The sequence below is a fragment of the Uloborus diversus genome, chromosome 2, assembly GCF_026930045.1.
Source record: "Uloborus diversus isolate 005 chromosome 2, Udiv.v.3.1, whole genome shotgun sequence".
NCBI lineage: Eukaryota > Metazoa > Arthropoda > Arachnida > Araneae > Uloboridae > Uloborus > Uloborus diversus.
Window position 1 is genome coordinate 111,435,484 of NC_072732.1, and position 15,320 is coordinate 111,450,803.

The 15,320-nt window shown below is 34.0% G+C and overlaps 1 protein-coding gene across 1 annotated transcript in view; it reads left to right on the plus strand.

Moving 5' to 3' along the window:
* Positions 1-15,320, plus strand: part of LOC129216485 (vesicular glutamate transporter 3-like) — a 48,289-nt gene that overhangs the window by 19,233 nt on the left and 13,736 nt on the right. The window contains exons 5-8 of the mRNA XM_054850700.1: positions 1,277-1,364; positions 7,861-7,947; positions 13,445-13,581; positions 13,707-13,853. Coding sequence (XP_054706675.1) covers positions 1,277-1,364; positions 7,861-7,947; positions 13,445-13,581; positions 13,707-13,853 — 459 coding nt within the window. The remainder of the gene's footprint in view (positions 1-1,276; positions 1,365-7,860; positions 7,948-13,444; positions 13,582-13,706; positions 13,854-15,320) is intronic.

Here is a 15,320-nt window from a genome sequence, read left to right on the forward strand (position 1 = left end):
TGACATGGGGTTAAGTAATTTTTTTTTCTCTAAACTCACACGCAGGTTCAGAAATGGAAAAATGAGCATGAGGTCAGCAGTTTGAATTGGCCCGGAAACAGCACCGATCTAAATCCGATCGAAAATTGTTGGAATAGAATGGGTGCAGAAGTGATGAAACATAAGCCACATCACTTGTAAAACTCCGGGAATCAGTAATTCGTGTCTGGCACAATGAACTCAGTAAAGAATACATTCAATCACTCATCCGTTCAATATCCCGTAGATGTCAAGCTGTCATTAAAGCTAGAGGTGGATCAACAAAACATTAGGTTATATTTTATGATGTTCAAACATTTCCATGTTACTTTTGTTTATTTTTGAACCGAAAGAGTGTTACAATTAAAACCTATACTTACTTTTTTGTCGTCCACTTGGCAACGTGGATGCACTTCACATTGTACTTGTTACAGTTTTGCCCATGTATTCTCATAAATAAAGTAAACAATCATCAGATTCTTGCTGTTAAATGTTTATTTCATAAGTTTTGCAGAATTTCACATACATTCATGGTTAATCGGTTGAACAAAACTTCTGCACTAACTTATAACCCCCTTCCTTTGTATGACCGGGGTTAAAAATGACTAGTCACTATCAATTGGACAAGTACAATGGGTTATAACGAGCTCCTTTTTTTACTAGGCCCGTATTGCTGTTGCACTCCGTAGTCTCCCTTATGTGGGGACACTATGGAACACCAAATGTTCTTACGACGTTACACCAAACCTAAAAATCTGGTACTGATGGAGAAGCTATTAAGAGAATCGGAAAGTAATGTTGTTTTCTTCAAAAAAAATAACTTAACACACTTTAAGCCAATTTACTAATCCAGAATCCAAGACGCCATGAAATCTACCTTTGCCAAAGGCAATAATAGCTCATACTAAAGTCAAACGGCAACGATCATTCATATTTTTCCAGGTAAATTTAGATTCTTTCAAAGTTTGCTTATTCAAACAATATGTGTCTCACTGGTCCCACTTACTGGAGGAACAATGAGATAAAATTGCATTTCCTTTTATTATTTTTTTCGTTTATGTGGATTCGTCGTTGTTTTCTAGATCCACTTTTATAATACCTATTACCATGACAAAGTTTGTACCATTTAAAAGAAATTGAATTATGTGCTTCTAAATAACGAAAAACGTAATTGAATTTTCGTTTCTCATTGTGTCCACTCTTCCCATATATATTATGTGCCTGGTTTTAAAGTTTTTTTTTATTGCCTATTGGGCAGGGGTCAATGAATTCTGCCTGCATCGGAATTTGGAAGGACTGGGCTCCACCTGAAGAACGAACTCGTCTTGTGATATTATCTTATTGTGGTAAGCAATATATATGTCGCTGTATATGTATGTAAGTCTACTTGTATTTTGTCTATTATGAAAAACATAACTCACAACTTTTTTGTTAATGAACCTATTAAAGCAGGAAGTCGTGTAATTGCATTCATGCATTTCAGTTCTCAGTTTATGTTGAGGAATTTTTCCCTCTGAGCGTGACAACATTAAATCTAGCTACAGTCCGACCACCGATGAGATACAAAGGCAAACTTCTGGTTTAGACTCTGAAATGGACGCATCTATTAATTTTCAGGGATGCCAGCTTTAGCCAGTTACATAGGAGAGATGATATCGGACTCCTCACTCTCTCCAAATGAAGATTTATCGAGTACCATTCTGGGTAGTGAATCTTCACTCTTCACTGAAGAGAACCCTTCTATTCTTGCTGTTACCAAGACTTATGTATTCAGCTCCACAACAACCGGGCTTTTCTGTTGGACGCAGTCAAGGCGACGCACTGAATGAGTCATCGTGTATAAAGCGCCCTCTATGCTAGACGTTTGTATACTGTTTTCTGGAAAGTCTTATTCCAGACGCAGCAGCAAGGCACAACCAAGTTAAGGAGTCATTGACAGCTTCTGTCGTTGTACGTTTAATGCCAAATAGCGATACTGTGCAGGTGTCGTTGCCCTGTGACAGCCGTCCTGGTTACAGTACCACTTGTTGAGCAATCGCGATGGCTAATTGTTTTCACTTGACCGCCCTTGACGTTCTGGTTCCTTATTCAACCCCAACCTCCTCTGCAGGCTCGACTGTGCCCCGGTAGCATCTTCTCCTGGTCGACGGCGTCCACGTCCAACACACACGAACGCTCATACACACGCGCCTTTACACACACACAACACGTGCATACACAGGTCTACGCACACACACAAGCCTACACATACACAAACACTACTATACATACGTAACCACACAAGAGGAGAGGCAGGCTTGGAGAGACAAGAGCCGTTTCTAGAAACAAGTGAGTAAGGTAGTAACCAATGAGTAGGGTACTGTCGCAACTCGTGATTGGGTCATTCCATGTCAAGTGATCCAAAATTTGGGAAATTTTTTTCCCTCACCCTTTTGTATTTCTTTGAAATTTGGCTCATCGATTGTACCCTTTGAGGTAATCAAAAGTCCAAATTTTTAGATTTTTATCTCCATTATTTTTTTATGTATGACACTTTGATTTTTCGAAAAACCCGCTTTTTTTCATGGATACTTGAACATAAAATGGACGATAACTCGGCACCAAATATAGATAGAAAGATTTGGTAAAAAGCATTTTAAAGTACATTAGTTGCTGTTTAATAGAATATGCAACATGACTAATTTCAAAAAAATTTTAATTTAAAAAATAATAAAATTTAAATTTTAAATTTAAATTTCTGAAAAAAGGTATAATGAATTTTTTTAAAAAAATTCTCAAAAATTTTTGTGTATTTTATCTTTATTTGTGCAAAGTTTCAAGTTGGGATCTCAATGGGATCATATTTTTATGAATTTTTAAATACAATTTGACTTATGAAATAATGACATTTTTCAGATTCTAACTAGTTAAAAATGGGGTTCTCTCACTGGGGATGGTCTAGTAAGTAGTAATTGATCATAACTAAGCTTGAAATGAGCTGACGTGAATTTGTAAATTGGCAAGCACCTCCCCCCCCCCCCGCACCACCACTTTTTTTTTCAAAACTTTTTTCAAAATGTAAAAAATAAATAAATGAATAAAAAACCAAAATGAATAGTAAACTTATTAAAAATTAGTAAATGTTCTTCTTTAAAGTAAGAAAAAGACCCCCCCCCCCGGGCCACCACTTTTATTTTTTTCTAAAACTATTTTCAAAATGTAAAAACTAAACAAATGAATAAAATAAAAAAAAATGAATAGAAAACATATTAAAAGCTGGTAAATGTTCTTCTTTAAAGCAAGACAAAGTACATTACCCCCCCCCCCCCCACTCACTCACACATACGATTAACACTATACTAGTATCACGCTTCACCTGATGCTTTTTTTTTTTTTTTTTTCAGACCAAGTGTTTTTTTTTCAATCCGAACTTCACAAAGTGTACTTCATTATTTCACTATCTGATAAGGAAAGTTATGATTCACTTCTTCCCTTACCCCTGCACCAACTTTTAATTTTGGATGGAGGAAAGAAATAGTTTGCCCCAAGATCACAGCAAAATATCCCCCCGTGTTGTTTCATTCATTTTTACACTAAAATAAAAATAAATCTAATTATCAGGTCATATGTCTGTCTTTCTACAACATTTCGAGTGCAGCTGTTTTTTCCTTTCTTTAATGCTAGATTTCTTTTAATTTCACTTGTAAACGAGATCAATGAAGCGAGATCTATTTATGCATATATTAAAAGCAGTTATAGATCAAACAAATTTTGCTAATTTGAGCATAACCTTCCATGTTATGTTTCATTCCAGATTGCCCCCCCCCCCCCTCCCCCTACCGTCCCACTTTCCGAAAGAAAAAAAAGCTGCAAATGATTGGTTTCATCAGTTTTTTCTGACTTTTAGTTTTTATGACCCCCCCCCCCATTTATAAGCTTTAGTCGCTACTGATGTTTAGCAGCGTGCGTCCCAGTTTATTATGGTTATAACTCTTACGTGCCGGCTTTTTTTTAAATACAGTTTTGAAAAAAAAAAAAAAATAAATAAAAAGTGGTTGTGTGGCGGAGGGGGGGGGATATTAATCTACAAAGTCATGTCAGTTCATTTCAAGTATAGTCATGATCAATTACTACTTACTAAACCATCCCCAGTAAAAGAACCCCATATTTAACTAGTTAGAATCTGAAAAATGTCATTATTTCATAACTCAAATTTTATTTAAAAATTCATAAAAATATGATCACATTGAGATCCCAACTTGAAACTTTGCACAAATGAAGATAAAATACACACAATTTTTTGAGAATTTTTTTAAAAAAATTCATTATACCTTTTCTGAAAAATATAAATTTAAAATTTAAATTTTATTTTTTAAAAAATAAAATTTTTTTGAAATTAGTCATGTTGCATATTCCATTAAACAGCAACTAATGTACTTTAAAATGCTTTTTACCAAATCTTTCTATCTATATTTGGTGCTGAGTTATCGTTCATTTTATGTTCAAGCATCCATGAAAAAAAGCGGGTTTTTCGAAAAATCAAAGTGTCATAAATAAAAAAATAATGGAGATAAATATCTAAAAATTTGGACTTTTGATTACCTCAAAGGGTACAATCGATGAGCCAAATTTCAAAGAAATACAAAAAGGTGAGGGAAAAAACTTTGGATCACTTGACATGGAATGACCCGATTGCGAAAAACATAATTTGAAATCAAAATTTCAGAATTCAAAATTTTTTTGGTTTTGTTTTTTTGAATTGATTTTACAACTTGGATACCCCTTTTGATGCCACATGTAACCATCGAGCCACCTCCGCTTGAGAATACACTGCTTCATAGCCAGCCAACAACTCTCCATCTCAAGGGATTTTCTAAGCGATTATGAGAACTTATTCTCACTACAAACAGGTTAAGTTTTTTTGTTTTAGTGCAAGATTCACAAAACTTCAGGCTGAAATCCCAGATGCCTAAACAGTCTAATTTCAGTGATTCCTCAAAATCTAATGTTATACAACTTTTTGAGCAATCACGATTGCTAATTGTTTTCACTTGACCGTCCTTGACGTTCCTTTTCCAACCCCACCGTCCTCTGCAGGACGCGACTCCTCTGGTCCTGAGCACTGTCCCCCGGAATCCGCTTCTCCGGGTCGGTAGCGTCCATGTCCTACACACACGCACGCTCACGCACATACAGACACACACACATTCACACACGCGCCTTTACACACATGCGCACACGCCAATGTGCATACACAACTATACACACGTAACCGCCCAAGAGAAGGGGCAGGTTTGGGGGGACAGGAGCCGTTTCTAGAAACAATAACTAGAATGAGTAGGGTTTTGTCGCAACTCGTGGCTGCGAAAAACATAATTTGAACTCGAAATTTCATTTTTTTTTCAAACCAAAAGTTAAAGTCGTCTTACCGATCCTTCACAAAATATAAAATATAATGTGTTTAAATTTAGTAGTTTTATTAATAGTCATTTAGAAATATTTTGAAAAACATATTTGTGACCTTAATTTTGGACATGAGTGTATTTGTGGAAAGGAACACTAAAAAAGAAAAACTGCAGCTGCGCAACCCATTACACAGCCTGCAATACAATAACGGATTTAAATACCGCAGTCTGCTATGGGCCAGTAGTAAGCCAATGGGTAAATGATATTGAGTAAATAACCTGCTGATGTGCCAGGAATAGCCCACCTGCATGACATTAAGATCTACTTTATGTGTTGACAAATGGTGTCACGATATATTTTCAAAATTGCTCGTTTGTCGGTGAGCGGAGCGATGAGACTAAAGTGCGTTTCCAAAATATTAGCTTCGCAGTAAACACGAAAAAAAAAAATAACACTAAAATAATTAGACTTATGCATACAAAGGAATCAATCAATGAAAAGTTTGAGCCTTCCCCCATTGAAGTTCGTATTGCAGAGTAAACACAGTGTGATCGAAAAATAACGGATCGTTTTAGTCTTTACTATTAATATAGCTGAAAGTCTGTGTCTCTGGATATCTGTCTCTCTGGATGTCTGTTACGCGCATAGCACCTAGACCGTTCGGCCGATTTTCATGAAATTTTTAACAGAGTTAGTTTGTAGCATACGGGTGAGCACCTCAAAGCGATTTTTCGAAAATTCGATTTTGTTCTTTTTCTATTCCAATTTTAAGAACATTTTACTGAGCAAATTATCATATCAAGTACGAGCAAATTACCAAACTGTTATTAGGGTAGAACCGTAACATGGGCGAGCAATCAATATAGCAAATTAGCGAGAAATTCATCATCCATTATTTGTAAATATATATGCGAACCAAATGACCTTTTAATTTTTCTATTACAAGCATAGCCGTGCCAGAACCCCTAGTGACGGAATAAAATAAACCTGGTAATATGTTTTGATGCTAAAGAGCCCAAAACCGAATTTAAAAAAATTATGGATAAAGCAGTTGAGCTTTGAAATGTTGTATCGATTTAAATGGATTCTATTTTAAATAAATATTTGCTTTAAAACATCTTAACACGCTCATTTTATTCTATCACTAAAAAATTTCGGTTATTTTTAGATCACACTGGAGAAAGATTAGCATCAAGATTTTTCAATGTAAGAAATTGTCAAGCAACAAGTATAGTTATTCTATACATAAAATACACCGTCAGTTCAGTTATGCCATCCGAGGACTGCAGTTTCGTGCTTTTTAGCACTCATCAGCCCGGAATAGGAAGTAACTCAGCTGGAGATCCTCCTACAAACACACAGTAAACTCGCGATTATCCGCGAGCGGATTGTCCGCGATTCAGATTATCCGCGAGTCAATAGACTATTGGGAACATATATTTTCGCAGCAAAAAGCAGATACCAATCTCTGTTTTTCTGTCGAAAAATTGTAAATTTAAACTGAGTTGATTTTGTTTTATTTATTTATTTATTGTGCTTTCTTGATTGTACATACTTGTTTTTTTATTGATGTCAAGTTCTGTTGTGCAAAAATACAAAACATGTTTACTGTCTGCATATATTTTTACTATTTATCGAAAGTACGAGGGTTATTCGTAAAGTAAGGTCCGAATTGCCGTATCCAATTGAATGTCGCGCCTACATTGAAACGCGCATGCGTACCGACTCCCGGCATGCCTTGTAGATCAAACGACGCCGTTTGCATTGGTATTGATGCAGTGTTCTTTGTACAGTGCCAGTTTAAAATGTTTAAAACAATTGATCGGACCGCTGAGTGTAAAATACGGTCGGTGATTCGGTTTTTGACGGCAAGGAACGTTGTAGCAGCAGAAATCCATCGACAGATAAGCGAAGAGTATGGCCCCAATGCCATGAGACCCCATTCTGCTATTCACACTCAACATCTGATCAGATCTTTTGGATGGGAACAAATCGACCACCCACCGTGCAGTCCGGACTTGGCGCCGAGTGACTTTCACTTGTTCCGCTACCTAAAGGAGTTTCTCAGCGGCAAGCGTTTCGCCACAGATGACGAGGTGAAAGGAGGAGTTCAAGACTGGTTATCCTCACAGCCGGTAGATTTCTATGACTTAGGCATACAAAAGCTTGTAGAACGTTACGAAAAATGTTTAAATAAATATGGTGACTATGTAGAAAAATAGAGAAACATGTAAGGAATTAAATAAAAAAAGTTTTTGGAAAAATCTTTGTTTGTTTATTTTTTATAAGAAATCGGACCTTACTTTACGAATAACCCTCGTACAGCTAAGTTTTTAAGGAATGACAGTTTTTACCTTATTTGTACCAACCATTACCGCGGATTATCGGGAGTTTGCTGTATAATGAAAAGTAATTTGTTCTGTTTTACTTTCTAATTTTAATGTTTTTCCCTTCAAGGTCAATTTCTTGACGTTCATGTGGCTCTACACATCTGTAATTTTCTTGCAGAGCGCATCAGTATAATAGGAATTTATTGCGTTTCAGGTAAAAATAAAATATTTAATTTATTCAGAAAGTTAATATACACATATTGTAAAATTTTGTTTAGAACATGAAACCGTATAAACTCAAAAATGAGAAAATTTGCAAGGTGTTACCACTTGAAGTGATATTACAGGGCATACGTGGAATGTTGCAGGATATTTCTATTAAAGACCTTAGGATGTAAATAAAATAAAATAATAAAAGTTGAAAAATTTAATTCTTGACTATATAAAGCATTAAATTAGGAGGTAAGTATGCACTTAATGATAAAACTTGTAGCCCCAGTAACGCAGGTCAATTTACAAAATATGTAAAGTGGAGATGGCAAATAGAACTCGATCAAAGTGTTAAAGTTAAAATTCATTAGATGCATCTTTTTTTTCAAATGCAAATACCTAATGATTTACACGAAATATTGACGTACTTTCTCCTTTTTGACAAAGTTAAAAAAGAACTTGGATATAGAGTGCAATATTTATTCAATATAACAATATTCAAAAACATTTTGAAGTTTTATCATAAGTTTTAATTAACAATAAACTAGTTATGAGTTTTTTTGAGCAATCACATTGCTTATTGTTCTCATTTGACTGTTTTGAATTCCTATGATTTTACCCCCCCCCCCCCGCCTCCCTCTGCAGCACCACCGTCGACCGGCCCCTCCCCATGCTGCTCCTCTAGTGAGCAAAGTCTATAAGTTGCGTCCATATCCAACATACACCCGCATACATAGACACACCTGCACACACACACATACACACACACACTCACGCCTGCACACAGATACAAACACACGCACTCACCAACACACACACTCGTGCCTGAACACAGACACAAACACACACGCATACATACACACACCTACACACACACTCATGCCTGCACACACACACATACTCACACGCCTGCATATAAACACACACTCGTGATTGCGAAAAACATAATTTAAATTCAAGAAGCCAAAATTCAAATTTATTTTTAGAGAACCAGGATTAAACAAGGAAACCAGAAACACTTGGTTGGTGTAATATTGAGTCTGTGGAAAACAACTCGCTTTTAACGAGCAAACACCATTTATAAAGCGATTTTCTTTGTGATTCATGACCTTTCTCTTCACTTCCTACTCAGTCTATCTTTTCCTGGAAAATTTCTTTAGCATTACGAAGTCAACAAAAAGTTAGTGATAAGTCATAAATCCTGAGTAGCGCAACAACACTATTTCTGAGAACAAACACTAAACGCTCACGTTCGACGAGTACGACCGGTAGCGACCGGTTGGTTGATCACGCGGTTACTAACCCGTTGTTCAGGAACCAATGCTTCATCGAACGCTTTCGGTTGATCACCGGTTACTTGCGCAGACATGATGCAGGCAAATAACACGCAGGTGAAAAACACATATAATTGGTCAAAAATGTCACGTGGTTCCATCAACCAATCAACCAGCTAGAGTTGCGGTCTACCGGTAGATCAACCGGTAAGGCTCATAAAATGACATCGGAAGCAACCAGTTAACCGGTAGCTCACCGGTCGACCGGTGAGATTCGTCGAACGCAAGCTAAAGGTTATGTAGGCAGTTTTTTGGAAGATGTAGAGTTATATCTTCCAGATGCCAGCACTACCTTTTTAGAACACTGTGATACCGAAAAAAAAAAAAAAATCTTCTGAAGTTAGGTATATGTATCGTTTCCTTCATTTCTGAAATATTTGATTTCTTCAAAGTGGAAAAGAATGTTTTAATTTGTTATTACTAATTCATTCTTATGTTGCAGGCCTGTATCTTCGATTCAAAAAAAAAAAAAAAAAAAAATCAACTGTGACGCACCGAAGTTCAATACAGTGGACTCGCGATTCAACTTACACGAAACTTCTATAACACGACTTTTTCTCGTTTCGCGACACGCAAACTTTTAGAAGGGAATCGCAATTTGTAAAAAAGGGCTTCGTTATTGTCTACTAAGTACTGGTTTAGTGAATGGACTTTTCATCCTTTTAGCATCATTGACAGCGGAAATTTAGTCTAAGCAGCGCTTTTTTAGTGAATACAAATAACCACTTCGTTTTATTAATTTTATTTCATACTAAATTTTAAAACTGATGAAATATAATGACACTAAAGCCAGATATTTCATCTGAAGTTTGTGAAGAAAGTGCGTGAAGAAAGAAAAAATTTTCTGACAATTTTTTAAAAAAGGTAATAGTCGATCAAAGGTGTCCTCTACTAAATCAGTGATACACTAATAAACAAATTCAGGCTTTCAGTACTACTAGGACATGTTTACTATTAGATAAACTAATTTGAAGGAAAAATATTAATATTAACGTTTTTTTTTTTTTTTTTTTGATAATGTCCAAGTTGTTTTAATATGTCCAAGAACGACAGCTGAAGTTAAGAACTCTCAACTTCTAAGGTTGGGCTGTTCTATCATTCATCGAATGCACAGGAAAATGGCCATTTTTTAGGGGAAGTGGATGCATTTTTTAGCTTCTAGAGATGTCAGTTTCATCTTCAGAAGTTTTATTCATGTTATAAATTAAATTCTAACAATTTTTTCACAACGGCTCTTGCAAGTCACAACTACTTTGTTCTTTTTAAAAATTTGTTTTCATAAGACCAACTGACAAATTTTAGAACCATATTATATTTTAGAAACTAAGAACCTTTTCCCCTTCTACTAGATTCATTCGTTTTTGTCTTCACTGATTGCTTGCCAACTGTCCAAGTGGAAGGTGGTCAGTCAAAAGTTGTATCCACATTATTGTCTGCTTGATCTTTGCTTTCTTCTAGGACAAAAGGTACCGCACAAAATACGACCGATTGTCAATTTTTTTTAATGCACGTGAACCTATTGTGAAAAATTAGTTTCATCTATGTCGGTTTAACAAAAATTTATTTTTTGCCAAGCATACAATGTCATTTTAAAGTTAACATCGGCAGTAACTTTTAAATTGCTAAATTAGAGAATGATAGAAGGTGAAAATAAAATTCCTTTAATAAATGATTGCTTTATTAAAGGGTTTAATAAAACAATCATTTATTAAAAAAATCATTTAGGTTTAAAGTTGAAAAACAAAGTATACCGTGGATTGTTTTGTTCATATAACTATGAATATAGTTTACAAAATTATGTCTTATTGATTTGTCTTTGCATTTTCTGACTTGTATGACATTTATTGAATATTTTTCATATAATTAAAAAAAAATACGCAGAAGTCATATTTCTAAGTATAAAACTTTTATGACCTGAGATAAGTTTAAGAGGCCTTCTGACAGGCAGTTTTATTTGCAGGAGATCTCTTTTATTTGCTTCGGTAAATCGAAAATTTCGTGTAAAAGAGATTTTTAAAAAAGTTTTGTCAGAAGACCACAGAAACTTTATTTCAGGCTCTAAACATTTTTACATTTACATAGACTTTTACACATGATGTTTTAGACTATATTAATATAATTCATTGAAAAAAAATATTCAATGAATATCATACAAGTCAGAAAATACAAAGTAAAATTAGTAAGACACAATTTTGAACACGTTATCGTTTTAACGATACAATCCATGGTTTTTTTTTTTCTTTGAACTTTAAGTACTAACAAAATACATTTAGATTTTTTTCGAGTTTAATGCGTAGCATTTTCATACTTAGAACAATTTAGTTTTCCAAAAACTTGCCGGTGGGCTTGGTTGAAAAATTAATTGAAGTGAAATAATTGTCTGCATAATTTGGTGCTTGCAGAACGATCGACTTATAATTGTGATTTTAAACTGATATTGCTTGCTTATCATAAAAAACATAAACCGATGAGGTTAAATTATTTTCGATTAACACAGTTTCAGATAGTTCAGATTAAAGTGAATTACAAAAATTAAAACAAATTTGACACTCGATCAGATTTTGAGTGGTAATAGCTAAGACTTCTAAGAATATGTTGTAAACTAATTGTAAGATTTTAACTTATAACATGATTAAAACTTATGAAGATGAAGCTGAAATCTCTTAGAGCTAATAAATACATCCATTTCAACCTACATAACCTATTTTGATATACATCTGATGAATAATAGCACGGCCCAACCTTAGAAGTTGAGAGTTCTCAACTTCAGCTGTCGTTCTAAATATTATCAAAAAAAAAAAAAAAACTAATATTAATATTTTTTCTTTAAATTAGTTTATCTAATAAACATGCTCTCGTAGTACTAAAGGCATGAATTTATTAATTAGTGTATCCTTTGACCTAGGACACCTTTGGTTGATTTTTGTACACTTCAAAAGAACAATTTTGATCATCTCTAACTTGATTAAAACTCAAAACCCCACTAATTTTATTGCATAAGTTTGTACCATTTTAAGCTAGTTTTTGGTAATATATTGGGTTTTGGAAGTTTTGGAGGGCTAAAAATGCTATTTAGCACTTTCTGAGCACAAGTCAATGTCCAAAATCGAACTCAATTTAGATGTTTAAAGATTTTTTTTGACTATTTTAATTTTTTTTTAAATCTTAAATCTAATTATAAATTTGACTTTACAATACAATACCAATCAAAATGCAAAAAAAAAAAAAAGAGAACTTTGACATCTTGAATTTAAATTATGTTTTTCGCAATCACGAGTGCGTGTGTGTATGTAGGCGTGCGTGTTTGTGTGTGGGGGGTATGTTTGTTTGTGTGTGGGGGGGGTGTATGTGTGTGTAGGCATGTGTATTTGTGTGTGTGGGCAGTTGTGTGTTTGTGTGTATGGGTAGTTGTGTATTTGTGTGCGGGGGGGGGGGGGGGGTTGTTTATGTGTTGGTAGTTGTGTGTATGTGTAGGTGTGTGTGTGTGTGCGTGTATGTGTGTGTGTGCGTATATGTGTGTGTGTGTATGCGTGTGTGTGTAGGACATGGATGCAACCTGGAGACGGTTTTCGCTAGAGGAGCAGCATCGTGAGGCCGGTCGACGGTGGTGCTGCAGAGGGAGACGGGGGAAAATAAAATCATAGGAATTCAAAACCGTCAAGTGAGAACAATAAGCAATCGTGATTGCTCAAAAAAATATACTCTCTATCTCGAAAAATAAATCTTTTATAGTGAAAACTATATATGTATGTACGGTTGTTGGATATGCTGTTTTTGCGAAATGACAAATTTTAGGGAAACTTTGAAGTGCTGCCATTCAAACAGTAACTGATAAATTAAGATAAAAATTTCCATTTTTTTTATATCCACACATAGAACAACCTCACAAAGTTTCATCGAGATCTGAGAACCTCGGGTGTCAAATAATGTTTTTGCTGGATGATTTGACTTGGAATGACCTCCATTCAAATATATTGTAATGCTATTATTTTTCTCTTTATCTCTTTGACATAATTTTGGACGAAACATTGTGTTGTTACAAATGAGACTTTAGAAGAAATAGAAATTTACAAGACGTTTAAAAAATTTACAGTGTATTTCAATTAGCACTACTTATTTTTTAAAAACAGTAATTTGCCAAATGGCAAATTTCTTTCATTTTTACAGGCATTGCTGGTGTTCTGTGGTGTATAATATGGTATGCGTTGACTTCAGAAACTCCTCACAGCGACCCTAACATTTCAGAAGCAGAACTTATTTATTTGGGAAATAAGATACCGTCAGAAGTTAATGAGAAAATTAGTGTAAGTGTTTTGCGTACATAAAAAAATGTCCTTACCCATTACATTATGTAATATTTTTATTTTGTGATCATTCTTATGTACCTCAAGTGTAAACTGAAATTGTACTTTCTTTTTTTCCCCCACAGATTAAGAGCATTCCTTTTACATCAATCCTGAAATCCCTTCCCGTATGGTCTTTGGTACTTATTTTTATAGCAATTTCATGGTCATTCCATACGATGATGCTGATAACATTTTTTGCTTATGATTTAGAGCCTGGTTATAAGAATATCGTAAGTTTATTCAATATATTCAATTGCTATACATCAGGGTTCACCGATATATATCAGTCGATATATATAATGATATATATCACGATATATATCCGATATTTATTTTGAAAATATCGTAATATTTTGATATTTTCGATATTTATTTTTTCAACTACTGTATTTTCAATATAAAAATTATTAATCATAGTAATTTGGTTTATTTTTTATTAAAAATAGCCAAAAAGTTTTGTATTATATTTTTATGATAAATTAATACATGATTAATATAACAAAGTTATATAATAATCCTTTTTATTTTATGTTCATAAATATATTAGCAATGTAACAATTGTAATTCATGTTAAAAATGCCTAATTAAATACTAAACATTGGTCGGAAAAAGTAGAAAATGTCTTATGACTGTGCACCGACTAATGCATATTGTTTTATTTCTGAATCATACAACTGTGTAAAGAAGAAAATGAGTAAAACAGCTAATGCTAAATTAACTTTACTAAAAACTGATAAAAATGCAAAATGAAATATTAGATATAAGTAATAAAAGAAACATTAATTTTTAGTCTACATATTGCAATGATAATGTAAGAAAATAAAGAGTAATTTGAGGATGCATTTACTATTTTGAAGACTTTAGTTTGTGCTGATTGAAAATATCGGATATATATCAAAATATCCGATATATATCAAAATGTCGGATATATATCAAAATATCCGATATATATCAAAATGTCGGATATTTTCGAAACCTGCTATACATTACAATTACAGTGAGCTCTCACTACTGCACCGATCAAAGGGACCAGCAGATGAAGGCTCATAAGTGAGAGCGACGCCGAAGTGAAAATGTCTATTTAAAAGTCTAAAACTCAATAGAAGTTCTAATGAGAAAATTTACAGGAATATTTCTAAAGAAAATAGGTTAATATTAATAGCGGTTCATTAACAGGGTTGTCACGGAAGTTCAAGAATGAAATTCTCTGACATTTCAGTGTTTTCCAGTTGATTAAAAAAAAATTCCAGGTTAATCAATGTCGGCTTACGTTATTAAATAGCATTACAATATAATTTTTACTGCAAATAAACCTACTTTATAAACCAAATAATGCTTTAAAACGTTACCAATAACTTCTATCAAAATTTGGGTTAAATGAAGACCAACTTAAAATTAAATTACAAATGCTTTGAAAGGTTTTGAAAGACCAGATATTTCCAATTAGTTTTACTTTTATTTTTAAATCTCTGCAATTGAATTGCGCAAAAGTTTGTTTCCCCTTTCAATGCAAGTATTCTATTTTACTTAAAACTTATTCTTAAATCTTTTTTTATTGCTCTTTTTCTTACTTTGCAACCTTTTCCTATGGCTAGATGATATGTGTTAGGGACCATTCTAGCGTAACTGAGCATATTATAAGAAGTCTCATTTAAGTTTCCCTTGCAGCATGAATAACAGCATTCTGTCATCCCCCT